This window comes from Enhydra lutris, unplaced genomic scaffold, assembly GCF_002288905.1.
Source record: "Enhydra lutris kenyoni isolate GAN:26980312 unplaced genomic scaffold, ASM228890v2 scaffoldscaffold6, whole genome shotgun sequence".
Lineage (NCBI taxonomy): Eukaryota > Metazoa > Chordata > Mammalia > Carnivora > Mustelidae > Enhydra > Enhydra lutris.
The window spans coordinates 38,229,678-38,257,444 of record NW_019154090.1 but is presented as its reverse complement, the minus strand read 5'-3'; the positions used below and the strand labels follow the sequence as shown (position 1 = coordinate 38,257,444).

The window sequence follows — 27,767 nt, the reverse complement described above, 5'->3', positions numbered from 1 at the left end:
AAATTACGTTCGATGGATTAACGTGCTCCAAGTTGTTATAGCTAATTCCCAAATGAACAATGACCTTACTGTGTTGTTGATCAATTTATTTGTAAAGTCAACTAGTGTAACTAGACTGACCATTTTGGAATCTAGGTATTTTGCTAGTTTTAATGAAATTGCTCTAAGGTAATCTGTCTTTGTCAGCCTGCTGCTGTCTGTTTGACCAGTTCTATCTGACATAGACTCATGCTTGAATTGCCAAAGATTAAAGGTAAGAACTAAAAATACACAAAAGAACTTTGCTTAAGATACATAGTATCAGTGAACGCACAAGAGAAAGTTCTTAGGATGTCTTGTTCACTGCTCATTGGAAGTCAACGGCTATTTTGAGACATCTGGTAATGTCCCCTCTTTCTGTTCATTTAGGGGAAATTGTTCTCATTCTTGGGTGAGCATCAGAATCCCCTGGACAGTTTGTTAAAACACAGATTACTGCTCCCCCTCTACCCTGCTCCTGAGTTTTTGATTTGGAAGGTCTGGGCTTGGGGGGGGGTGGGGGGCTACGAACTTGTATTTCTACCAAGCTCCTAGGAGACATCCTACTGTTGGCTGGGGAGAACACTTTGAGAACCACTGCCATAGAGGAACCTTTTTGTTTTAGCCCTAAGTGCTTAATTTTTCATGGTATTGTAAATTGCAAAAACACTTCAAGTCCTCCAGAAAAGGGAAAAATATGAAGGAAATAAATAGTAAAACTCACATTTACATGGCACCTTTGGAACTCGATGGATTTAAAAGGACTTTCGGCTTTCATCAGTTCTCACAACACTTTGTGGGCTGTGTCTACACCACACACAGTTTGGACTTCCCTGACAGGCGAATTCTATGAAAACACACAGACTCTCACCCTCACCATGCAAAGGAGCTTGTCAGACAGCTCAAGCAGTTTAGTTCAAGAACTAATCAATTGAACTTTGAACTTCTCCCTTCTTCCTAATTAATTTATTTATTAAATTTAAAGCATTATAAAAATAAACTTAAGTCTTATGTCAATCCAGTCAAAACAGTCCGGCTGGTTGTGTGGTGACCCAGGCCAAGAGGTGTTGGTTTGGAGGGAACAGACTAGCCAGCCACCAAGTGAGCATTTGTATTTTTGGCTTCTTTAAAGGACTTTATTTAAAAAAAAAAAAAAAGGACTTTGTTCTTGAGAGCAGTTTTAAGGTCACTGCAAAGCTGAGCAGAAGGTAAAGATTTCCCATATACTCCCTGCCCCACATACACATACACATCATCACCCCTATTACCAACATCCCCAAGGGCAGTCCATTTGTTACAAATGCACCTATACCAACACATCATTGTCACCCAAAGTCCATAGTTACCATGAGGGCTGCCTCTTGGTGTTGTGCATTCTATAAGCTTGGACAAATGTATGACAACATGTAGCCATCCTTATGATACCCTACAGACTATTTCTACTGCCCTACAAATCCATTGTTCATTCCTCCCCCCACCTAACCCCTGGCAACTACTGATCTTTTCATGGTCTCCATAGTTTTGTCTTTTCCAGAATGCCATGTAGTTGGAATTATGCACTGTATAGCCTTTTGGGATTGCCTTCTTTCACTTAATAATATGCATTTAGGTTTCTTCCGTGTCTTTTCATGGCTTGAGAGCTCATTTCTTTTTAGTACTGAATAGTGTTCCATCGTCTGGATGCCCCACAGTTTACTTAGTCATTCACTGACTGAAGGATACTTTGGCTGCTTCCAAGGTTTGGCAATTATGAATGAAGATACTATAAACAGCCATGTGCAGGGTGTTGTGTGGACACAAGTTTTCACCGTTTGGGGAAATACCAAGGAACATGCTTGCTGGGTTGTATGGTAAGAGTATGTTTAGCTTGGTAAGAAACCACCAAACTTTCCTCCAAAGTGATTGTGTCATTTTGCATTCCCACCACCAATAAATGAATCTTTCTGTTTCTGCATATCCTCTCCAGTCTTCCAGATTTTGGCATCCTAACTGGCGTGTGGTGGTATCTTATTGCTTTAATTTACATTTCCCCCATGACATATGATGTGAAACATCTTTCTCTATGTGTATTTCCATTTACATACCTTCTTTGGTGGGGTGTCTGCTAAGGTCTTTTCGATCAGATTGTTAGCTATCTTACTGTTGAGTTTTAAGAGTTCTTTGTACATTTTAGATCACAGTCCTTTATCAATGTATCTTTTGCGGATGTTTTCTCCCAGTCTGTGGCTTGTCTTCTTATTCGCTTGGCATGGTCTTCCGCAAAGCCCAAGTTCTTAATTTTAATGAAGTCCAGCTTATTGCCTTTGTGTTTCTCACAAAGTCATTCTGAATGGTTGGTTTCAGATTTTAATGAAATGGAAACCAAAGACACTCATCTTCTCTTATATAAGTTTCTGAGTTAATTCCAGTATTTTCTTAGATTAATTGTTTGTTAACATGGTTTCCAATGAGGGGAGAAGGTACAGCCATCTGACTGGGCTTAGAGTGTAGCCACACCACTTACCAACTGAGGGCTTGGGCAACTTACACGATGTTCTCTGCCTCCACTTTCTCAGATGTAAAGAAAGCATGATGATGAAACCCTCCTCATAAGGTCTTTCTAGAAATAATGTTTGTAAAGGGTCTGGTGCATAACAAGCACTCACTGGGTTGTTCTTTTTCTTAGGAGGAATGTAGGAGGAAATGTTTGGAGTGAGGCCTGACTTGAGAAATGGGGAGCCCTTAACAATGCTCTGTGTTGAATCTTCCAGGAAAGAGGCATATGGGTGTCATACATAATAAATGGCTATATGCCCTCAAAATTCTAGGATCTACTTCTCATCTTTAACATGTTATAAGTTGGTAACACAACTATGCTGAAAACCTGACATGTCACAAATAACCATGCTTTGTTCTGGAACTGAATTTGGCAGGAGCCAGAGTTAATGCTGAACAGTTTGCAGACACTCAAGGCAGCTAATTAGCCATCTTTTGCCGGGGCCGGTCTAGCTGATGTTAGGAGTCTGCCCACCTGGTTTATATTTCTTCCTCTAAGATTAATGACTCTACAGTACTGTTGATTTCTGGAGTTACTACAGGGCACGCATGAGTCCTGGGGAAACTCAACTTTTATAAAGAGTTATATTCACCTGCACTAAGTTTTCATTTTCTTAATGTGAATAAATTTGAATCGAACCCTTTCCTACAGTGGGATATTGAGATTGGTGCATGCATAGAAAAGGGATTTCTATGTTATTCCTGTAAATTGCTGTCAGAAAACACAGTGCCAGAAATGAAAAAGAAAACAAGATGGTGTTTTATTTTTTTCTTCCTGAATGGCAAGTTGTGTTTTCTTTTGACTTCAATGAAAGAAAAACAACTAAAATACAACCGTAGGTAGAGATAATTCCATCACTTAATTTGAAGCTCTGTGCAAGGATTTGAATTAGTCTTGAAGCACAAGCTGATGAATAATTTCTTTATATCGTTTCTGTTACATAATGTATTAGCTAAGTGGCAAGACTCTTTTTTGAAATTTCCCTCTCACCACCTTCCCCTCCACATAGAAAGCATATTATTCATTGGCAGGATTGGAATTAAACCACTGGTCTGCCAACTTACATGGTGGAAAAAATCTCCTTGGTGGGCCCCAAGTATAATCCAGGGAATAAAGAAGGGTAAAAAGAGAAAAAGAAGAGAGCTAAGACTAATTAAAGTACTTTCTTTTCCTTTTTTCCTGTATGTATTTAAATCATAGGTTAAAGTTCTCAATCCTTAAACTTACACTATTTTTGGGAGAAGGGCTTACACCCTTAGAGAGAGTGGCATTCTGAGATTTAAAGATTTATTTACGTATGTGTTTCCTGGAAGGGCTGGTCACTATTTCTCAATACTTTCTATTTTGAACGTTTGAGCTCTAGTCATGCTGCTTTCATCTCCCAGGCTATTTGGGACCCCCTGCCCTTCTCTAGTATATTTTTGAATAATTTCAAGACTTCTTGACCATCATGAATCCACCAACTAGACTTTTCAGAGACACAAAACTAGAAGAGTCTGACTTTAAAGTAATACTTAAAAGAAAATGCAGATGAGAACACTATAATAGTATGATTGTAATTTTAAGCCCAAAACCATGAACTCACGGAACTTTAGATCTCAAGTTTCACTCTCCCTATTTTACAGATGAAGAAACTGAGCCCTGTGTAGGTAAATGGTGAAGGCCACACGGAGGACTTTTACAGTTTCCATGTTTTTTTCATGGGATGGGGGCACGTGGGTGGAGTCTTCTGTTGATACTGGACCTCTGTTCCAGTGGGGCTCCCTGGTTTGAATCTTGGCTCTATTTCATCTCAGTTATCTGTCCTGGGTTAAGTGTCTTCCTTTTCACAGTAACCTCAAAGAGAATGTGGAGGTTTCCTCAAGATCACACATGTGAAGCAAGGAGCAGACACAGAGTAAATGCAAGCTCCTTCCCCTGACATCCATCCTTCAGCTGGGTGGAGAAAACAGCTTCACTATGCAGAGAGCTTACTGTTTTCCATGTTGCAACCTCCTCCACTGAAAAGAAATTTAATGATCCAGACAGCTGCCCTTGGTTGTGGGCTTCCCACAGACTGGGCTTCTGCCAAGAATGAGGTTCTATGATCTTATTTAATACTTACAATAGAACCCTATGAAGGGCACAGAACCATAGGTGACAACACTGGGATTTGAACCCTGATCCCAGGCCTCTCTCCAGATCCAGGATCCTCCATATTCTCTCTCTATATAATGAGACTTAGATGGTTTATGGATGGTGACACTATTATTGTTATTATTGTTAGTATAATTATCATTATCATAACTGCTTTTGTGGAATTGATGGATTTCTTAGACTTGGTATCTGCTTTTTCTACCTTGATACCTGCCTGAAACTGTCTGATTTGGCTGACTCTTTTTTTTTTAGGAATTATGAAAAATTGATTTATATGAGGCATTTGTGGTGGGGGGTAGGGGGAACTTTGCCCCATGGTGGCAAACCACAGCAATAGATTAAAAAAAAAAAATACAGGAGTGAAAATTCAAAGGAGGCTTTGTGTTGATGTTAACAGGGTATGTGTCCGTAGCACTTTGTTAACAAGTAGAAGTGCATTTGTGAACTGTTGATTTCACATTATTAACCCTGGCCTTTTAGAAAATTTTGTGGGAAATAATTTCATTTTTTGGTGACAGCAACAAATGAGAACATCCACTATGTTCCAGAACTCCAGTCTTGGTTAGCCTTATTCTGCAGATGAGGAAACTGAGGCCCCAGGAAGTACCGAGCCTTTTTTTAGAGGTGCCCTGTTTCCTAGCTATGTATGGGCCTTTGGAGGTCACAGTTTCACTTTCGCATAAAGACAAGATTCCGTCAGATGAGATAAAAGGAAGCTCTCTATGAAGGAAATCCAAGGAAAGTGGAGGTTTCCTCATACAAATAAATGCCACACTGATTCAACCACTGTGGTAGATTGCCTCCAGATATGGCTGCCTGCAAGTCTTCCCAAACTTCTACACACAAGCCAATCCTCCCATCAAAAGGTGGGTTCTATCTTCCTTTCCCTTAAATCTGGGCTGACCTTTGGCCATACTGTGACCAATAGAGCATGGCAGAAATGATGCTATCCCAGTTCTGGGTCTTGCCCTTAAAGGACTGGCAGCTTTTCCTTTCATTCTCTCAGAAGACAGCACTATGTTTTAAGGAAGTTCTGGCTTGATTGCTGAGTAAGAAGAGCCTATAGACCAAGCACCTCAGAGAAGAGAAGGGAACAATGTACTTTGGCCAATAGCTAGTATTGAGTGAGGTCATTTTGGATGTTCCAGATCCCAGCTGGACTCCCAGCTGAATGCAACCCCATGAATGACCCCAGCCAACACCATGTGGAGCAGAAGAACGGCCCAGTGGGTCCAGGCAACCCATTGTGGTGTGGGAAATAATAACTCATTGCTGTGTAAGCCATTATGGTCTGGGTGGTTTGTAACACGGTATCAGGTAACAGGGCAGGACCCATTGCTAAGTGAAGCCCAGATTGTGGTTTGGTGCCATGTCGGCTTGGAGCCAGAAGTCCACACCTGTCTCTGCTGTCCTCCTGAGATCATGGTGGTAGGACACAGGCCCAGCCATGAACAAGCCCAGCTGCTGGAGTGAGTTCTCTGTGTAACTGATGGGACTGGTTGACAGTAAAATGCTGGTGGTCCGGTCCACTTAATTTCAGCTACAATCAAAGTGCTTCAAACACAACTTTCCTTTACTGGAACCAAGTTCTGTTTACTTGCAGTTGGATTCTGTCAATTCTGGTTAAAGGAGATGCCCAGTCTGCTCTCCCTCAGCTGATCCATGCTCCCACAAGTTCAGGCCTGAATGACATGTGTTTAGATAAAGGCTCTCTTCCCAGACTGGCAGCTGGCACAGATCACACAGGGAGAAAGATCTGGGCTTGAGGTTATAACAGCCCAGAGTCAATAAGATTATTTCTGAAAAGTAGCAAGTTCAAGGCTAGTGAGTAAACTATTCATAAAATTGAATTATTAATTGAATGACTCTACAGTAGGGTCTTTCAGTCTTGGCACTGTTGACACTTTGAGCAGGTTGATTCTCTGTGGTGGGGGCCTGTCCCGTGCATTGCAGGATGCTTAGCGGTATCCCTGGCCTCTGCCCACTAGAAGCCAATAGTACTCTGTGGCTGTTGTGCCAACTGAAAATTGTCCAAATTCTCCAAGATAGGGGCGGGTTGTGGAAGGGAATCACCTTGATTGAGAATGCTCCTCCAGGGTGACCCCAAAGACTTTATAAATAGGGTATCATCTGGGGGCTGACCCGAGGAGTTATTGATGGGGATACATAACGTAGGCTGCTGGAAACTTGCAATGCCATCTTTGCAACTCTACAGTAACACTAGGGACATCCAGAACACCAGGCGCTGGGACAGTGAGGCTGAGGGAAAAAACCAAGATGGTACCTGGCTCCTTATTATTACTATTACAGTTACTATTATTATTATTACTTTAAATCGAGGAGAACGCACTTCTTTTTCCCAAGAAGAGTGGAGACACGTTTCTTCTGCTGCTTGTTATCCATTCATGGAATGGAAATGATGCACACTCTGGCTGAGTGGAAAGTCCCATCAGATCTAAGTCTTCTTTGCGAGCACACCTCTCCTTGTAGGGAAGTTAAGCTCTCATTCCCTTCCATCTAATATTGTTCGCTTTTCCATAATTATAAGAAACAACTCCCTCAATTCTTTGAACATGAAGATTGTTTGAGAACTGATTTAAGGAGGGAGCACTCTGAGATGATGTTTCTTTGACTCAGGGACAAGGGCATTCGACAGAAGAATGGCCTGGAGGCAATTTCCATTTCAGTAGTGATAACCAATTCAGACAGAGAATGAAACCAATTCCATCACAACTGCCTTGTACAAGCTCTCAGTGGCTTAGTGGGCGTTTTGCCTGCATGGCTTCAAAGTGGTGGGAAACTGAGCACACCTTCAGATGCTAAGTCCAGCTGCTCCCAGCTCTGGATCAAGAATTGTCTTTGAGATTAGTCTTAACCTTGTGGAAAAGTGCTGGCTTTTTGTATTCTAATGCCAACAACTGGCCCAGTTCAGCAGGCAACTTGTGTTTGGGTGCACTCTCCAATTAGAAGCATCTGGGTGCCTACCAGCAATGCCATTAAGGCAAGAAGCATTCCTTTTCTCTCTCTCTGTCTTCTTTCTCTCTCTCTCTCTCTCTCTCTCTTTTTTTTTTTTTTTGGAGAGAAAGAGCTTGCGAGTGGGAGGCTGGGAAGGGACAAAGAGAGAGGGAAAGTAGAGAATCTTAAGCAGGCTCCTTGCTCAGTGTGGAGCCCAATTCAGGGCTCCATATTGTGACCCTGAGATCATGACCTGAGCAGAAATCAAGAATCTGATGCTTAACCAACTGAGCAACTCACACGCCCCAGGCAAGAAGCGTTCTGATGTTGAGTAACCCAGCCCCCCTAAGCCTTTGAAACTGTGGGGCAGCCAACGGTAGTGGAGAGAATCAATGCAAGTTATCGGTGCCCTGGGAGGACATTTCTGAGGACACCTTCACAAGAATCCAGCCTCTGAAGTATTCTGTCATATGCAGAGACATTGAAAAGCCAGGTGACCCAAGGCCTGACAGCTCACATTAATAGCTCTGGCTTCAGTCCCTTCATAATACCTTACATCCAACTCATTTTTCTATGGAGCTAGGAGAGGTCAGACTTTCCTCAGTTGTCAGCTCGCTGTGGGCCCCAGTGCCTAAAAATGTCTCTGGTTATTTCCATACCTGTAGATGCCCTCCACTAGGATGAGAATCTTCTTCCAGGCTCTGCGGATTCGAGGCTGGCCGTAGATTACAGCATCTCTCAGGAGCTTCTCAAGGCTTTGCATGTCTTTAAATAATACCAAAAAAGAAACTGAGTCATGAGAAGGTTTTTCTATCCTCCCCCATTTTCTTTTTTGAGACAGCATCATTTCCATTCCATGAATGGATACCATCAGACTTCTTGGGCTCAGGCTCAGACCTGAGCTTTTCAGGGAGCAAAATCGGAATCAGGGAACACCTGGGGGGAGAGAAGGGCTTACATTTTAGTACAACTTAACTCTGACAAGATGACTTGTGGGGTTTGTATAACAGGCAGAATCAACCCCCACTGGAGGCACATTGTTTCATAAGCTCTTAAAGGCTCTCCTCTCCTGCCTCAACAGAGATAGAAATGCTACATTACATGCATCCTTGGGACTTCAGCTTTGTTACCAGGTTGAAATGAACTCACAGAGATATCATAAATGAACACTCATCAACTGTTTAGGCATGAGCATGTTAGAGTTAGTTGAGTTTGTACAGAGCGGTGGCCTTGATGGCAGGTGTCTCACTATCTGTACTTTGAGACCTGACCTTCGACATCCTCCATCTTTGGAGGTTTCAGAACTCCCAGTCAGGGGAACCATCCACACTCCTTTGCAAATTATTTGGAAACATCTGGACGCATTAATAGGCGCTCCCCATTATTAAGCCCTGTCTGCATTCCAGGTATCCTTCCAGGCATATTTTTTGTAAGAACTCTTCTAATCCTTACCATGACCCTACAGAGGAGCCATCTTCATTTTATGTTTCAGGAAACCAGGGCACAGGAAAGTCTGGTAAGTCTCCTGAGGTCATGATCACAACCAGCAAAGCCAGGATTTGAACCCATGCAGTCTTGTACCATGACCCACATTCGGAACCACTACCTTCGACTGCCTTAAATGAGAGCCGTTGTCCCTTCTTCAAGCCCCATGGTCATGTAGAACAAGGAAGGGTGGATGTCTGCTAGAATATTCTTCTTAACTTGGGGCGTCAAATATAATTAATAGTGCAATCTGCAATCTGCACTAGTAATTATCTGCAATCACATGTAGATGACCAGGCTTTGGTTGAGAGACCATTGGGAAAGACTGGTCTACATTTCAGCTGCATGTGTGTGTGTGTATGTTTAACCTGCAAAGCCCAGAAAGAGATATAAAAGGCAGAGGCTTATGGGGTTGTTTTTTTTAGACTCCTTGTATTTCTACTGGGTGGCTTTGTTTTTGTTTTTGTTTTTTTACCTCCCTGAGGTAAAATTTTCTCTTTTTGAGAATCTGAAACTGATGTATCTTAGTCTGGAATCTGATTGTAATTTGGAAAGACGGAGATGCTACTAAACAGCTGACCTGTTACATAATGTTCTCCAGGAATTAGAGACCCCATTAAAAATGCTCATAGAACAAACTTAGTAGAGATAAATCTAAAACGGCACAGTCTCAATATCGGTTTTGGTTACTGCGACAAGAAGCAGGTGTGCCAAAGAAACAGCTATTCGTTGGGTTATCACTGGTCTAAGCTCAAGTTAGCTGAGGTTCTTGGTTTCAATGGAGAGCCCTGAAACTTTACCTTTTAGTTCCCAGTCTGTGGTTGGATCTGCCTTACGGCTTCCTTTACAGCGTTAATCCTAGTGCACAATATTAGTGCCAAATCAATGATCATTCAATCGGTTGCCTTCCCATGGAAAAAGGAAGGAGAATAACACATTGGATCTAAATAGAAATTCTGAGAAAGGATAATTGCCTAATGTCTGCAATGATATTTCTTTAATTATTGTGTTTGGGGGGTTTGTTTTAAAGACAGGCAGGCAGACATCTTCTGTCTTCACAGATGTCATGTGTTTTAGTGACATGACATCATTACCCACTAGGTGGCAGCCAAGGAAACGAAAAGCAGCTCTTCTTCGTTCGAGAATTTCCAGGATAATAAACCTTCGCCTGTATGGACATTTTTCTTTAGGCTGGGTTCCTAAGATGTTGAAGGAGCCCCTGTGATTGAGGGAGACAGCTCCTTTTTCTATAATCTACTGCAGGCCTGTAAGTCTCTGAACGGAATGAAGAGATGATGAATATAATCATTCCTGTTTCAAGAGTGTTTTTCCTTCTGGGAATTGGAATTTATAAGTTTTGTTTGGTACAGAAAGGACACATGATCAGTGTGGTCCCAATGCCATAGTAATAAAAACAAACCCAAGTGAACGAAACTACCAGCCATTTAAAAAATGACTATTCTGGGGCACCTGGGTGGCTCAGTGGGTTAAAGCCTCTGCCTTCGGTTCAGGTCATGATCTCAGGGTCCTGGGATTGAGTCCCACATCGGGCTCTCTGCTCGCAGGGAGCCTGCTTCCCCTTCTCTCTCTGCTTGCCTCTCTGCCTACTTGTGATCTCTGTCTGTCAAATAAATAAATAAAATATAAAAAAAATAAAAAATGACTATTCTAAGATTTTGAAAAATATGTATAGGCAGAGATTATTCTATTGTTTAGGCAATCAAATAGGTTCCATACATATTATAGGCTTAGCATGGGATTAGGTTTAAAATAAACACCACTAAAGAAAAACAGAAGGTTCTCCCCATAAGCCTTTCAATGGCCATGATGTGTTTCATGCATTTTGCTGATGGAAGCTAGAGGAATTGTGGTCCCTTCTATAGGAGGGACCTGTTCCACTCGAATAGAGAGTTCCACGGGGCTGGGCTTTGGTGAAACATCACACAGCTGCTGGTGTCCACACACTGGGATTCTTGAGCAGGGTGAAAATCAATAAGCCTTGTTTCCCACCTTATTTCCAGTAAGCAGGAACTCACCGGCCCCTTAGAAACAGAGAAGCTGGGCAGAAAAAGGGATGACTTCACTCAGTGTGGGATTCCAGACCCACATTAGTGTCTGGAAGCTTCTCTTTGGTTCTTAGGGTCTTGCTCTATTAATGCTAAGAGCTTGTGTGGGTTACAGACCCACAGGATTTAGGGCTTTGTGGTTTATGTTCTGCAGGCCTTGGGAGAGTGTACTATTTCAGCAAGCCACATGCTAACATCTGCAAGGGATTTTTAAATAATGATGCTTAATAAAGCACTTATATTTGCATTAAGTTATAATTCTCATGACATCTCTAAGAAGTCGGAAAGAATGATTAGGTTTTTGTTTTCTCTGATGAACAAACCAATGCCAGAAGGTTTGTAAAACCAACCACCCCAAAAACCAAACCCAAACAAACCAGTTTCTTGTTGATGTATAAAGAAAGGTCTGAGAAATGGAAATTAAAATAAAAAAACAAATTTGATGCACTCGAGGTGCACACACACAACACTACAATATCGTTCTGAACTTATTGCACACTATGGACTCGTAATTTCGCCACAAGTTTGGGTTCAGCAATGCCTTCAGCATCATTCGCCACCGTCTGGCTCACTGAGGTAATTTCCTTTGGTTTGTGAAGGGCTGAGAGGAGCGAGCTGGCATGATGCGGGATGAACTGTTAGCTATCAAAAATGAAGGCATGGAGGCCACATTCTGGTGATCCATGCAAAGCAAGCCCTGGTTTGTCACAGGTATGGTGAATCAGATTATTGAATTGCTAAATACTTGGAATAATCCAACCATGTGCCAGAAACTACCATCAGGCTTATGTGACAGATACCCTTTGAGGGCTTGTTCCTGAGCCTGTCCTTAAATTCAAAGCCCCAATAATATCAGCACGCCTCTGGATCCAGGGCCAGTCACGGTGGTTGCGATGATTATCAGCTCTGTTTTCCTGTGCTGCCCAGTGTAGCTGATGGTTCTTCCCTTGTCCTACAGGGCTCCGTGAAAACCACCTCGAGGTGCATTTAGCTACACCCTCTGCTTCCCTGTTCTGTGGGCTCCTCACCAAAAATATCATCATGCCTGCGCATGACAGGCATTCATCAGCTATCTCTTAAGTGAAAAGACGGTTGGATGATGAAGGAACACTACTGGTTACTCTAAATCCTTGCTCTCCATCTGTCCTCCATTCTTCTTGTTCTTGTGGAGATGCCCAGTTTCATCCTTGAACATTGAACTGAAATGTGAACTGTGAAGCAATATTACCCAAGTGACTGGGAACGATGATAAATAAATTATACGTACTTTTTAGATGATGATGGGGGAAATGTACCTTGTTTAGCCTTTGGGGGAAAGCATAATCATAATGGCTAACTTTGGTAAGCAAAGTAAATGTTTTTGAGATTTATGGGGGGAATTTCTCATGCATTGAAAATTTGGTACATTAAGTTTTGCAGTTTGGGTAAATAGTTTGGTTCAGATTTTCTTGATAGCCCTGTGGGTATGTGGAGAGGTGTTGCAGGGCCTTGGGGCAGGTCTTCAAGAAGCAAGGTGATCTCCTTGCAATGGCACCAAGGCAACTGGGAGTAAAGGACCAAGCTGATTTGAAGGTGAGGCAGGTGCTAGGGGCAGGGCCTGTGTACCAGAGGAGAGGATCATACGAGCAAATTGACCATTGAGGTCAATGCAGGAAGGTCAGATGTGACTTGGGGAATGATGTGGGAGCTCAGAAGTCAGTGCTGGGGTCCTGCGTCTCAGGTCAAGGGCAACCAGCGCGATCCGTGGCTGCATCTGCCTAACCCAGCTGCCCTGCTCAAGAAGAGTTGCATGGGAGAGGGAGAGGCAGGCTCCTGCCCTTCACCAGCCAGGGGGAGGCAGCTTGCAAAGGAGGTAAAAGTGCGTCATGCTTAAGAATGGGAACTAGAGTCAGATCTCCTTGGTGTACATTCCAGCTCTGCCTCTTATTAGCTCTGTGTCTCCTTCCCACTTTGTGCCCCTGTTTCTTTGTGTAAAAAGGGGGATAATCCTAGCAGGTGCCTTGTGTTTATGAGGCTCAAATGAGTTAGTACATGTAAAAGGCTCATTACAGCAAAGGTTCAGTACTGTTAGTTGTTGTTAGAGCATATCGAGGCGATCACTGTATTTATTAATATGGAGGGCACGTATTGCATGGATCACTGGGTATGGTACATAAACAATGAATTCTGTTACACTGAAAAGAAATTTTTAAAAAAATCCAAAAAAAAGAAAGAAAAAAGAAAACAATCCAGTTCAGGAGTCCAAGTCAGACCTTAAGATCTAAAATGTTGGTGGCTCATAAAAAGTAGTCTCGGTGCTGTTTCTAGGTTTGAACTTCCACGGAAACAACACTGTTGAGCCCTCAGAGGCAGAACCCAAGAGTTTCCCCACAAACATTGCACTCATTCTTCTGTCTCCTCTTGGCCTTTAAATGCCTTTAGGTAGAACCTTGGTTCTGTTTCTCCACCTTTTCAAAAAAAAATTAATTAATTAACTAATTAATTAATTAATTTATACCAACTTCTCCAAATTCTTGGCCTGCCCAGGGCTCTGACCCCATGGCAACTCTTCTAGCTGAAAAGACTGCTTCTCCTCTCCAAGACTAGTTCAAGAAGCCCTTTGTGATGCCCTTGAGGACAGAGATTGCCTTTACCCTTGCTAAGTGTGGTCCCACACCAGCACCATTGGCGCTACCTGGGAGACTGGCAGAAATGCTGAAGCTTGGTCCTCACCCCAGATCTACTGCATCCGCGTCTGTATTTTAACAAAATTCCTCTAGTGAATTTAGTGTATGTTAAAGTCTGAGAAACATTATTCGAGAATCTAGGTCCCATGTCATTATCAGTAAAGTGATCAAATTCAGAGAAAAAAAAAAACCACCTCAGTCCCGAGTTTCCAAATCTCTGGAGGAAGTTGTCAGTTTTTCCAGAGAGTTAAAATTTATCCAGGGCTTGAAGTCCTGGAAAGCCAGGGTGTTAATTCTCAGCCTGGAGGATGTGTTTACCCAGGGCATCCAAGTGCCCCAAGGGGCTGTGGACCACTTCCTCAAAATATACCAGAATCATGATGGAGAACAGACTTAGGGGTCCCTGCTTGGAGCTGACTCCTTAGCTTTGGTTATGAAATGTCTGAAGAGTCTGATTTGTGACACCTGAGGAGTCATGAAGGCAACCTAAGGACTGGCTAGTTCACTGAAGCTGCCCAAAGGAAAAAACAGAAGGAGATATTCTTGGCACTTCCAGAGGAATCCAAATTCCAGAGGAATTTAGAGGCCAAACTTTAGGATTCTGAGTTAAAATTTGGGCAACTAACAGGATAAGCTGTCACACTAAACTGATTTTTACACAGGAGCCCTACCTCTGTGGGTCCTACATTCACTCTGCCAGTAGCTGAACTTAGCTTAGTGGGTCAGAGCGTTAGCGAATGCTGTACGGGCCCTGCCTACATCCTTCAGCCCACCTCTTATTGCAAACACAGGCCATTCTTTGTCCAAGGGCTTTTTTTCCCCCTGGCCGTGGGGGCCTGCTCAGTCTGAGCAGGAACAGCCTCCAGTCACCCACAAATGGGAATTGGTGTATAAATAATGCAGCTTCCTCACACCTCAAGTGGGATAACACTGAGGTATGTCTACACTGGCCTAAAGAGGTTCCTAGTAGGATTGAGCTTCAGTTGTCTATTGTGGTAGCTTGCTCGACAACATGCTCTTTGTTGACTGCCTTTCCTTCTCTGTCTCCATTCCCTGCTCATCTGCTGGTGCTTCCTGGGGTTCTCATCCTAAATAAATCACTTATACTCAAACCCTTGCCTCAGGCTCTGCTCTTGGGAGAAATGAACCAAGAGAAGAGCAACACACTTGGGTTTGAATTTTGACTCTGGCCATTTATCATGTGTGATGTTAGGCAGGTCATTCAATCACTCTGAGAATCAGTTTCCTCTTAACAATGGAGAGATAATGGAGAAAACTATAAATATGGGGTTTTGTTAAAATTAAAATGAACTGATTATATAAAGGGCTTAAACATAGAGTTTGGCACCAGGGAATGAAGAATAAATGATAGGTAAGGTCCCAGTAATTGTCCATATTCACTATCTAGGAAGAACTAATCTATTGGTGATAAAGAAGTCTGGTACCCAACTTTGAATTTACTACCGCTGAAAATGTTCTTCTGAGTCCTTGGAGAGTTTCCTTGGAAACTAGCCTTCACGTGTTCTGATTTTGTTCCCTTTCAGAATTTTCCTTCTGTTTGGTCTCCTTTGATCCTTATTCTGATTTTGTGGGAAATTGAAAGAGAAATGAGGAATAGCTTCAAGTTAGTAATCAAGCTTGTTCAAATAGGATTTAAAGCTTGCAATGGTCTGAACAGGTTTAACTGTTCCTTAGGTATATTCTACCCATGCATAATTCAGAAATTCAAGGGTCCAGAATTCTGATTTATACACAGTTGCTGTAAATAGCAAAGGGGATTCTCTAGTACTGATTTGTATAAAATAGGACCGCCTCTCCTCCACAAGTCAGGGGAGTATCCTCAATGTGTAAGCAGAGGACATAGGCAGGGGAGAGCCCAGGAGAGCAGAAGCAGAGAGTTGTACAAAATCCCATCATCGTGGTTTTTAAGAACATTCGGTCGAGGTGGCCATTCTTAAGAACCCGTCTCACAAGTTACTAGCTTCTGTCTGGGCTGGTTGCATGCCTCATACACACACAGGAAGGCAATTTAGTATCCTCTACATCTTCTTTATATTATCATTCCAATCTGCATGGATGCATATTAAGGATTAAAGCATCACCGTTTACTGAGGAATTTAGTGTTCTCCTGGGAATGGCAAAGCAAGATAGACAGCCAGCAGCAACTGAAGCCTTATGTATCGTGACCTCATTTAATTCTTTCCCCTCCATATACCATTCCACTTCTCTCACCTCTCGAGGAACAAGTCATTCAAAGAGGTACTTTTTGAATGAATACAGAGGTACTCCGGCTCCCGGAAGTGGCTGTTTTCATGCTATGAACACAATAGCTGGGAAAGTACACCCATTTGCAAAAGTAGTAAGCATGTCAGTGAGTGGGAACAAGGGCTTTGTGTGTCTGGGAATGAAAGTGTATTAGTTTCCTTCTAGGCTGGGAGAAATTAGCACAGACATGGTCAAAAACAACATAGATTTGTTATCTTACAGTTCTGGAGGCCAGAAATCTGAAATCCTCTCCCTGGGCTCAAATCAGGGTATAAGCTAGGTTGCTTTCCTCTCTGGAAACTCTAGGGGAGAATCCATTTTCTGGCTTTCAGGGGCTTCTGGCACTGCTTGGTGTGTGACCTTTGCCCACTTCAAAGCCAGCAGCATCTTTCTCACATGGCATCACTCTGACACTCACGCTCCTGCTTCCCTTTCCTACATTTAAGGACCCTGTGATTACACTGGAACTGTACGGACGATCTATATGTTAATGTTCATTGTTGAGCAACCTGAATTCTGTCTGCAACTTCAATTCCCCTTTATCACATAATATAATATATTCACAGGCTTTGGGGATTAGGACACAGACTTTTTTTTCCCCCCTAAGTAGGCTCCATACCCAGCATGAAGCCCAACAAAGGATCCTGAGATCAAGACCTGAACAGTGGTTCAGGCACTTAATCGAATGAGCCACCGAGGTGCCTGCAGGACATGGACATCTTTAAAGGCCATTATCCTATCTACAACAGAAAAGAGCAATGGCAGCTCATACATGAGAGAATTTTCACTAGATGATGGAATTTGAACCCTTGCTGCACACAGTTCTCCGGTAGTTGGAAGGGGCGGAATTTACACAGATAGCTCCCGGCTTCCCCATTGAGCAGTTGCAGGATCTTGGACAAAGCCCACATCTCCTCATTGGTAAACCAGCACCTGCCTCATGGGGTCGTCCATGAGATTAAGTAAGTACTTAAGAGAAGGCCACTAGCTCAGGATGTGCCGCAGCATAAATTCTCAGTGAGTGCTGGTTGCTGATATAAAACAACCACAGTTAACATTCATTATAGAGATGTAAATGAGAGCTATTCTCTGCGTTCTGCGAGGACAAAGGGAGGGCATGAGGAATAAGTTACTAAATGTTTTGAGAGCTTTGTAAAATTGGAAGATAAAATGAAATTCTTGAATTAGAATTTGAGCAAAGGATTAAGGAATTAAAATGTTATTTGAAAGTAATAGCAAACCTAACAAAAAAAAATTGCAAGAATAAGAGTACTACAAAGAACACCTACATACCCTTTGATCTAGATCCATCTATTAACATTTTATTCCATTTAATTGATCACTTTCACCTGTCTATCTATTGATCGATCAACTGATTGATCTATCTATTTTTATCTCATACAGTCTTTTACTGAACTGAGACTACTTTGCATATATAATGGTATTTCTGAACATTGTGGCGTGTCTTCCCTAAGAATAGGGTATATCCTCTTATGAGAATACAGCAAGGGCCAGAAAACTTTTTCTGTAGAGGACCAGAGAGTAATACTTCAGCTTTTGTGGTCACACATTCTTCTCTGTACTTTATACAATCTTTTAAGAATGTGAAATCTATTCTTGGCTCCCAGGCCATAGCTTGTTTGCCCTGGATGACAGAGGAGCTATCGGCTTCAGTACATTTAACGTTGATACCATAGTCTTATTTAGTAATATCTAACCCTTGGCAAGTTTCAGTTTTGTGAACTACTCAGGAAAGTCCTTTATAACACCTCCTTGTCTCTTTCGGAACCCAGAGCCCCATATTGGGCTTCCTGTGTCTGCTTCTCTCTCTCCCTCTGCCTGCCGCTCCCCCTGCTGGTGCTCTCTTCTCTCTCTGTGTCAAATCAGTAAATAAAATCTTTTAAAAAAAGAAAAGAAAAGAAAAAGAAGAACCCAGTCCAGAGTCAGGGACTGTATTTAGTTATCACAGCACTTTGGTATCTTTAATCTGGATCATCTCCTCAGCCTTTCTTTGTCTTTTACGATATTTGCGTTATGTGGAGAATACATTCCCCCCCCCAACCCCTGTTTTCTTTTCAATAGAACATTTCTACTTTGGTGCTGCCTAGTAATAAAATTCAGTATTCTGATCTGAATACTATGTAAGTCATGGTGAGTCCTTCTCGGGGGTATCGTATATGGGGATACACACTGTCCCTCTACCCCTCATCAATGTCAGTTTTTACCTGCTGTCCAGAAGGTGTCAGATTTCTTCCCGATGTAGTTACTATGCTTCCTTTTGGATGTATTTTCACTGGAATTGTTATCCTGAGCTGGAATCTGAAGTAGAAGATATGATACAGCTAGCTGCCTAGGGTGTTATGGGCTGGACCAGGAGAAGCCGGTTGAACAATTACGGAGAAGTTGGAACTAATGGAAAGATTCAATCCGTGACTGAACTGCATCACTTATTTGAATATTTAAAATAAGATTGTTTCATAGCGGTCTGTTTAGAAGTTTTCCCATTATACTGTTTCTGCTAAATTATGTCTGTGTTTGTGTGTGTGTGTGTGTGTGTGTGTATGAACAAAAATGTGGAAATAATCTTCACTGATGTGTTCCTGTTGTTGGCATCTATTCTATATATGCATGAATAAGAGCAGTATTTTTTGGTAACTGTTTGTGGGACTGGAATACAGGTGGTGATTATCCCCTTCTCTTCATATTTCAGCCTCAGCCAACAGGCAAAGAATCAATTCAAGCCATCCCCTGCCCCACTCCCCTCAAAAGAAGGGTTGTTAACATAGGGGGGCCAGGGCCTGACATTCCTTTGCCATGTGGGCCATAGGAAACTATCTCAAGAAGCATTAGCCAAACCCTAGTTCACTTCCTGATCTATGTCCTATAGGCTTTCAAGTTTCTTCCCTCCATGCAGACCAAGAATGGTTTGTCATCCAAGTTTTCCCATTTTGGCTTCTTCGCCAGTGATGAGGGGTGTAAAGTAGCTGGGTGAAAGGACTCAGAGTCTGCTAAGTCGTTTTAGATTCATAGGAGGAAGAAGTGGGAAATCATGCATGGGTGTCCAGCTCCTGCCACAGCAATGGTGGTTAGAGAAGCTGTGTTAGTTATCTATGGCTATGTCACAAATTACCCCCAAACAACAAACACTTATTATCCACAGATTCTGTAGGTTAGGAATCTGGGAACCTTAGGTGGGTGTTCTGGCTCAAGAAAGTTGTGAGCTGCAGTCAGGATGTTGGAGCTACAGTCATCTGAAGGCTTGAGTGAGGCCAGAGGGTCCCCAAAGATATCCCATTCACAGGGTTGTTGGCAAGAGGCTGCTTAAGTGCGCGCCCTAGTGATGCCAGAGGGAGGAACAGCAAAAGTCGTAATGCCTCTAAAAAACTAGCCTTAAGAATGACATATCATCACTTCTACTGTGTTCTTTTGACCACATAAGCCAACCCTGAGACAATGAAGGAAGGGGCTACCCAAGAGCATAAATGCCAGGAGGTGGGAAAGTCACTGGAGAATCACAACCGTAGGTCCTAGGTTGGAGAGTAGGGAATTCTTTCTTTTTTTTTTTTTGGGGGGGGGTAATTTTATCTATTTATTTGACTGAGAGAGACACAGTGAGAGAGAGTGAACACAAGCAGGGGGAGTGGGAGAGGGAGAAGCAGGCTTCCTGCTCAGCAGGGAGCCCGATGTGGGGCTCGATCCCAGGACCCTGGGATCATGACCTGAACTGAAGGCAGATGCTTAACGACTGAGCCACCCAGGTGTCCGCCCCCGCCTTTTGTTTTTAGAGTAGGAAATTCTTGGTTAGTGAATAAGAAAACTCTCTGTTGTTTATATATGCTTGTCTCTCTCTCTCTATCATCTATCACTACCCCTATAAAGCCTTCAAGGGAAAAGTAGAGAATGGTAGAATTTGGGCTAAATTCCATATAATAATACATACAGAAGGTGTACAACAACTGTTTTGGGGACAGCTGATCTTCACAATCCATAAGCATATTGTCTTTTCCACCAGATTCTGTTCAAAGTTTTAACTTAACTCAAAGCTTGTATCTCTGTTTTCACTGCCACTAGACAAGGGGGGGGGGTTACTAAATGCTTTGAGCAAATACAGTTCATCCAGAGAACAGCACAGAATGAAGCAGAACTGTCCAAACACTTTTTGTTGCTTCTTCAAGTACATATATCTTCGCTTGTATATATATCTTAGTGGCTCTACCTTAACTGGCCAGGACCTTTTTTTCAGGCTCTTCTCCAGTAGTTCAGCTTCACGCTAGAGCTTTTGCTGCTCTTTACACACTCCAGATTAATCTATTTGAAATACCCTTTCCCTTATCTCTGATCAGAATTCTCTTAATCCTTCAAAGTCTTTGGCAGATACTATCATTTTCATGCAATCCCCAAAGTGAAATGACCTCTGCATTCTTCTGGGTCTTCATAATGTTTTCTACAGTCCTTTAGTGGCACTGGCAATGAAAATGATGAGGATAATAACCTAATAACAGCAGATACAAGCAACTCAGAAGTTTCCATTGCCAGGCTTCATGCTAAGCAAGTTTATGTGCCTTTTCCAACATATTGTGAAACAGGCATTGTAGTTACCCTCATTTTTGCAACAGGTAAATTGAGATCCAAGAAGTTTAAGTAATTTGCCAAGGATCACATGCTAATAAGCTATAGAACAAGGACACAGATGCTTGGGCCAAAGCCTATATGTTTTTCTTTTCAATACCAAAGATATTGTATGATAACAATTATATTTTAGGAAAACTTATTTACAAGGAAACTGACAGAGTTTAAATGTAGAATTCAATGAATTTTAATAAGAATGTACACATCAGCCCAATCAAAATAACAAACATTTCTATCATCCCAGAAAGTTCCTTTATTCCTCTTCTCACCAAGCTCCTCCCCGAAAACCAGGGGGAAATATCGTTATGATTTCTATCACCATAGATCAGTTTTACCTAAAAGTTTCTTTTATTTACTATAAATAAACTCATATAGTATGTACTGTTTTATGTCGGGTTTATTTCATCAAAAATAATTTTTCTTGAGAATCATCCATGGTGTGTGTATCAGTAGTGTATTTCTTTTTTTATCAGAGGGCCATATTATATTACATAAATACAGCACAGATCTTTTCCATTCTCCTGCTGATAGAAATTTGGGTTGTTTCCAGTCTTGGCTATAATGACTAAAGCTTCTACGGACATTCTTATACAAGCCTTTGGGTGGACATACACTGGAAATTCCAAGATGAGGAATTTATGGGTCATAGTATAGGGACATATCTGCTTCTCCTACTAGATTGTAAGCATGTGCTGGGTGGGGAGAGTGAAAGGAGGCATTATTTTAAGGAAGAACATAACTTTTTTACCTGACTGTAACATAGAACTTAAGTCTTAAAACTTTCCAAAAGCAGAATTATAGAAAAGGAAGAGTTATAACACTTCTGATAATCGAATGTCAGTCTCCTACGAGATCAGTCATGTCTACAGAGGCTACATTGCAAGACCACTAATAACAGTGACATTAATGTGTTTGGGTTACACTTAGCAATCTGGGTGTTTAAAGCACTTCAACCATTTGTTTCAGGTCAGCAGAGGTTAACAAGCCAGTAGTGAATATAAACATAATTGTGTTTCATGAGGCTAAATTCCCAGTTGGAAGAGCAAGGACAAAGCCTCATCAATAATCTTTACTATCCTCTAGAAGCAAGCAGTAAATGTTGGGATAAATTGATTGATACTCACTGTTGTGTTTGAAGATCCTTATGGTTGCACCTGAGAGTCGGGCCCCAAGTACAAGAGATGCATGATTTAACTCATCACTTAAAATGAGGCATCCCTGTTCAGAAAGCAAGCACACAAAACACACAAAAAAGTAAATAAAATTAGAGAAAAACAACATGTGGGAACAGAAAGACACTTAAAGACCTGTAATATACACCCCCAAACCCTCTTTAATTTTAAAAGGACAAGTTTCGCCTGATGTCTATGTGGATAGAAGCCTGTAGACAATTAGCTGATAAAGATGGGGATTATTTTAAGGGATTACATCTTTAACCATTTGCATTTGAAAAGATCGTTCAAGACCTTGGTTAAATGCCAGTTACCATTTTCTAAAGAGTTGATCTTTGACGGGAGAGTGGATATACTTTGGGTGGGTTGTGGTTTGCTGGGGTTCTTCCATGCTGTGCTGGATTATTTGGGACAGTTTTGGTGTACTCCCTCTGGAGGGCAGGAGTCCTTTCTGCAAGGCCTTTCAAGCCCTTGTTTTCCTATTCTCATTCTCTTCTGTATTGACATCCTTGTAGACGAAAGCGTCACTGCTTTCCAGCTAAAAAGTTGCATTTGGAAAAGTGTGGATGGCAATTCAGTCTGAGGTGAGCGATAAAGATCAATCGAATTTACTGCATATAAATTATAATCATGAAATTCATTTTCTTTTTTTAATTTAAATATTTCTAAATTTTAAAATTGCTCAAGTGAACCAAAAATGCAGAGACAAATTCTGGTGGCCATTTGTGGCCACCCAGAATCTTTGAGGTCTTGCTCATATTTTGGAAACTTCACACGCGACATGTTTTAAGTTATGGGGGCAAGAGTCAGCAATATTTTCATACCTCCATACTCTAGATATGTGTGTGTGTGTGTATTTATAATTTTTTTAATGAGCATTTGACAGTTATTTGTAAACCTCATGATACCTCACCCCTAAATTCTTCATCATGTATTTACTAAGAACAAGGACATTCTCTGGCTAAATCACGGTGCAATGATCATACCCAAGAAATCCAAAATTCATAAAGTGCTATCACCTAAGATACACCCTGAATTCACATTTCCCCAACTGTCCTAATGGTATCAGTGTCTTATTTTATAGATGTTTTATTTCCTTCTATTTTTCTTCAATGCAGAATCTAATCAAAGATCATATATTGCATTTAGTTGTCATGAATCAGATTTTTTTAAACCTAAATCTGGTTATGACATTTGCTTACTTAAACTGAGCCAACCAAATTCCCACTTTTCCTCGGAAAGAATTTCCAGTACTCAAGCATGACTATATATGAGGCTTTTTCCAACTTGCCTTAACCTCTGGTCTCTTCCTCACCTACAACCTTACATTTTAGTTTGTCCAAAGCTCAGTGCTTTATGCATGCTGCTCCCTCTTCCTTATCTTAAAGTAAAAACTCAACAGGTGAGTAACAGATTCAGTTTCATGTCACCCACTTTGCACAGACATCTTAGCCTTTCCCAAGAAGAGCTTGGAAGCAATTCTTTTGCCCTTCTCAATGGATGTGCATGGCTTTTCTGTGGTATTCATCCTATTTTATTTGGTGCATTGTTTCCCCCACTAGACTGTAAATGACATACATCTATAAGGCATAGGTCTTATTCATTTTTTTATGCCCTGTATCTTGCTTTATATGTGGACAAAGTTGTTTCTCAATAAGTGATCTGTTGAATGAATAAATGGAATGAGTGGCATGAGCAAAATGTTTTGTTCAAATAAATGCCCGATAAGCATTTTCTACATTGTAAGTGAGGACATGAGAGCCTTAAAATCTCATTGATCTTGCTAAACAATCATCAAAGATGACATTTGACCCACATCTAGGACTGCAATTCTATAAACGGAATATCATTATAAACAGATTTGCTGGACTAAGCTGGTATATCAATTTAAAAAGCTGGACATTCAATCAGCTTTTCCCAGAAAAAGGACCTTCACCATACTTCTAATGAAGGACTTGCTCAGAGTTGTAATTCTTAGGGTTAACACAGCAGAAGACAGTTATATTGACAGATTCTCACCTTTCCAACTAGTGCAGGGATATTCATTGAGTTAGTTGCAAATCCCATCCCAAAGACCATAGCTGCTTCTACATTCAGGAACTTAGCCACAAGGTTCTCCAATTCTTCATGCTTATCCAAGGTTCCTGCATGTGAAATCATGGGATGAGTGAGTCTTCTCTTCTCAACAAGTTTGGAAACTCAAAATCCAGTGCATACCCATCACCAAAAGACACGTATAAGAGTGTATGTAGCAGATATATTTGCCACAGCTGCCATCAAGAAACAACCCACATGTCCACATACTGTCAAATGGACAAATTAAATACCTTGTGGAGGTATTTACATAGTGGAATTAAACACCATAGTGAGAAGGAGGAGTCTATTACGCTATACAACAAAATGAAAAAAATCTCACAAATATGTTGTTGAGTGCAAGAAGTCAGACACTTATACACTCATATAGGCTGGGTCCATTTATATTAAGTTTATAAACGGACAAACCTACCCTATGTGTTAGCCATCAGTATAGTTAATTTTAAGTTAATTTTGTTGCAAAAACAATGAGAGCTTTGAGATTCTCTCAATGTTTTGTTTCTAGATTTGGGTGCTGGTTACACAGGTATGTTTGCTTTGTGAAAATCTTTTGAGCTGTATAGTTAGGATTGGCATGTTTTTCTACGGAAATACTGATAATGCAATAAAGTCTACAAAAGATACTATAATTTTTCTCTCCTCTCACCCTACCTCCCTCAAGTGATTAATTAATTATAACCCCTTCCAAGGGGTCCTGAACTTAAATCCAAACAGATCCCATGATTTCTATAGATATTAGTAAATCTAGTTATAACTTAGCGAACCTTTGGAATGTGCTAGATTTCAAAGCCCACTATTTAGGTTATCTCATTTAATCTTAAAGGCACCATAATGCAGATATCATTACTTTACAGATTAGAGAGCTGAGGTATAAAGAGGTCACAGATAAAAACCAACAGAGATAATTTGGTCTAGCTCCAAAGTTCACGTTTTTACCACTCTGCTACCTTTTATATGCTTATGCTCTGATTCCCTCTCATACATTACCTCTATGCCTTACTAAGAGTAAATGTCAATGATCCTCATATTTTTCTTTTTGCCATCACTTTAACTTCTAGATCTGCTGTGTCCAATGTAGTAGCCGCTAGCTACATCTGGTTAGTGCAAGAGTTTTAAATTGCATTTAATTTCAGTTAACTTTATTTAAGATTAAAAGCAGAAGTACTGTAGGGTGCCTGGGTGGCTTAGTGGGTTAAGCGTCTGCCTTCAACTCAGGTCATGATCTCAGGGTCCTGGGATTGAGTCCCACGTTGGGCTCCCCGCTCAGTGGGGAGCTGGCTTCCCCCTTACCTCTCTGCCTACTTGTGATCTCTGTCTGTCAAGTAAGTAAATAAAATCTTTAAAAAGAAATGGAAGTACTGTAAAATATTTTCCACTGAGCACAACTTTATTATTCATGTAGGATTATATTCTACTTACTTCACTTTAAACAATGAAAATTTAGTGTCCGAATTGAGATATCCAGTAAGAGTAAAATATACATTATTTTTTGAATACTTAGTACAACAATAAAATAATGTAAAATAGTTCATCAATATTTTTATATTGATTACTTCTTATTTTATTTTTTTAATTTATTTGACAGACAGATCACAAGTAGGCAGAGAGGCAGGCAGAGAGAGAGGAGGAAGCAGGCTCTCCGCTGAGCAGAGAGCCCGATGTGGGGCTCAATCCCAGGACCCTGGGATCATGACCCGAGCTGAAGGCAGAGGTTTTTACCCACTGAGCCACCCAGGGGCCCTATATTGATTACTTTTTAAAATGATACCATTTTGGATATTTTAGGTCAAACAAAACATATTATGAAATTAAGTTTACCTCTTTTCTTTAAACTTTTTTTAATGTGGCTACTAGAAATTTTATTTATTATTTATTATTTATTTTATTTTTTAAAAAGATCTTATTTATTTATTTGACAGAAAGAAAGATCACAAGTAGGCAGAGAGGCAAGCAGAGAGAGAGAGGGAGAAGCAGGCTCCCTGCTGAGCAGAGAGCCCAATGCGGGGCTCAATCCCAGGACCCTGAGATCATGACCTGAGCTAAAGGCAGAGGCCTAACCCCCTGAGCCACCCAGGTGCCCCAGCTACTAGAAATTTTACATTCCACATGTGTCTTGCATTATATTTTTATTGGACAGTGCTGCTCTACACGATACACTTGACAGAACATACAAATGTACAAGTGGAGAGATGTTGTAATTTGCAACCACAGAACATAGAAGCAGATTTAACTCAGATTTAAATTAGAGGAATATTGTTAGCATATTTGGGCCTACTATAAACTTGCTTTGTTCAACCTAAGGATCAACATATTTTACTATACATAGTGTGACACCAGAATTTTGTTAAATTGGTAAATTATCTTGCTTACTGTGCTAACATGGTGAAGAGTTAAATTTAAGAAGGCATGGATTAGTGAGTTCAGATTTATTTTGCATTTACTATGAAAGAGGACATTTCATGGATCATCTTTGTCCTTCCTGAGTGGTCACATTGTCATACAACAGATGGCTGATGGCCCTCTTCTTGATCTAAAATTCATTTACCCCCAAATTGTCAGAAACCATAGTAAAACAGTATTCTAGCAGAATCAATTTTGGGGGGTAGGGAGTTAAAAATCTAAACTGTCATTTAAAACTTTATTAACAAAGATACAGAGAGAAAAGAAATACTAAAATTTAAAGATAAAACATGGGCACATAATCACTCATCAGATTTGTTTTTATCTAACGGAGACTGTATCCCAAGGGAAATGTCCCCAAAGATATGTAGTGAAAAGACCATTGGTCTGGGCATGACAGCCTTGGGTTCTGGCCTAAGCTCTTCCACTAAACCGTTGAGTGGCCTCTAGCTACCTTTCCTTGAAATTTCCAGAGAGATTAGGAGAGGTGCTGTTTTAGGCTTCCCTGATGTTGGGAATGGTCTTTCCTCCACATAATGGTCTTCTTGTAGATCCCACTCTTTCTTTGATGTCCACCACATATGATGTCTTTTCTTGGATGCTGTTCTTAGTTTCCCCAGGCAAATTTGGTCATTTTCTTCTGAGATCACATAAGTTTCATCACATAATGATTATAGCACTTACTAAGTTGAACATTCATGAGGCCATCTTCTCTACTACAGAAAGAGCCATTGGGGTGCCGATACTGTGTGTTGGATGTTCATCTTGGCACAGTCTAGCACAGTACTAGTACATAGTAGGAGCTTGTTGAATTGCATGCTGTCTTTTGATGGAGAATAACCCCAGAATAGGGGATGTCACAGGGAAGAAGGTCAAGAGGTCACATGATGCTAGGGCAACAAGGTGATTAGGTAATGAGCTCCACCTTGAAAACAACCATAACTGAAGAAGGCCTCCAGCAAGGATGGAGGGTGCCCAAACATTGCCACCGTGGTAAATTTCCCCTTTCCCTTCTAGAGAGTCAGGTGACAACTGTGTACCGGCCTGGTCACCCAGAAATAATGAGTAGAACTTCACGGTGAGTCTCTGTGATGTCTTCCTCCACTTTCATCTTCCCCAAGTCTGCCATCCAGGGGTTTATCTATAACAGATGCATCACTAGAAGTCCTTAGGATAATGTAGAATGTGTTGTAAGCAATGAGACAGCCAAGCAACTACTAAAAGTGGGTATATCCAAGAACATCCTGAGAAAGTGCCCTCTGTGAGTCTTCATCATTAGCCCTGGCTTGTGCAGAGGAAGAAGAGAGGAAATGCAAGTGTCCATATTAGGTCTCCAGATCCAGGC

At 41.2% G+C, this 27,767-nt stretch overlaps 1 protein-coding gene across 1 annotated transcript in view; it reads right to left on the bottom strand.

The window, feature by feature from the left end:
- The window catches only part of LOC111141782 (serine palmitoyltransferase long chain base subunit 3), a 135,544-nt gene that overhangs the window by 43,749 nt on the left and 64,028 nt on the right, over positions 1 to 27,767 (bottom strand). Inside the window, exons 5-7 of the mRNA XM_022494591.1 lie at positions 23,948 to 24,072; positions 21,881 to 21,974; positions 8,305 to 8,410 (exon numbers count right to left, since the gene is read on the bottom strand). Of these exons, the coding sequence (XP_022350299.1) occupies positions 8,305 to 8,410; positions 21,881 to 21,974; positions 23,948 to 24,072 (325 nt within the window). The remainder of the gene's footprint in view (positions 1 to 8,304; positions 8,411 to 21,880; positions 21,975 to 23,947; positions 24,073 to 27,767) is intronic.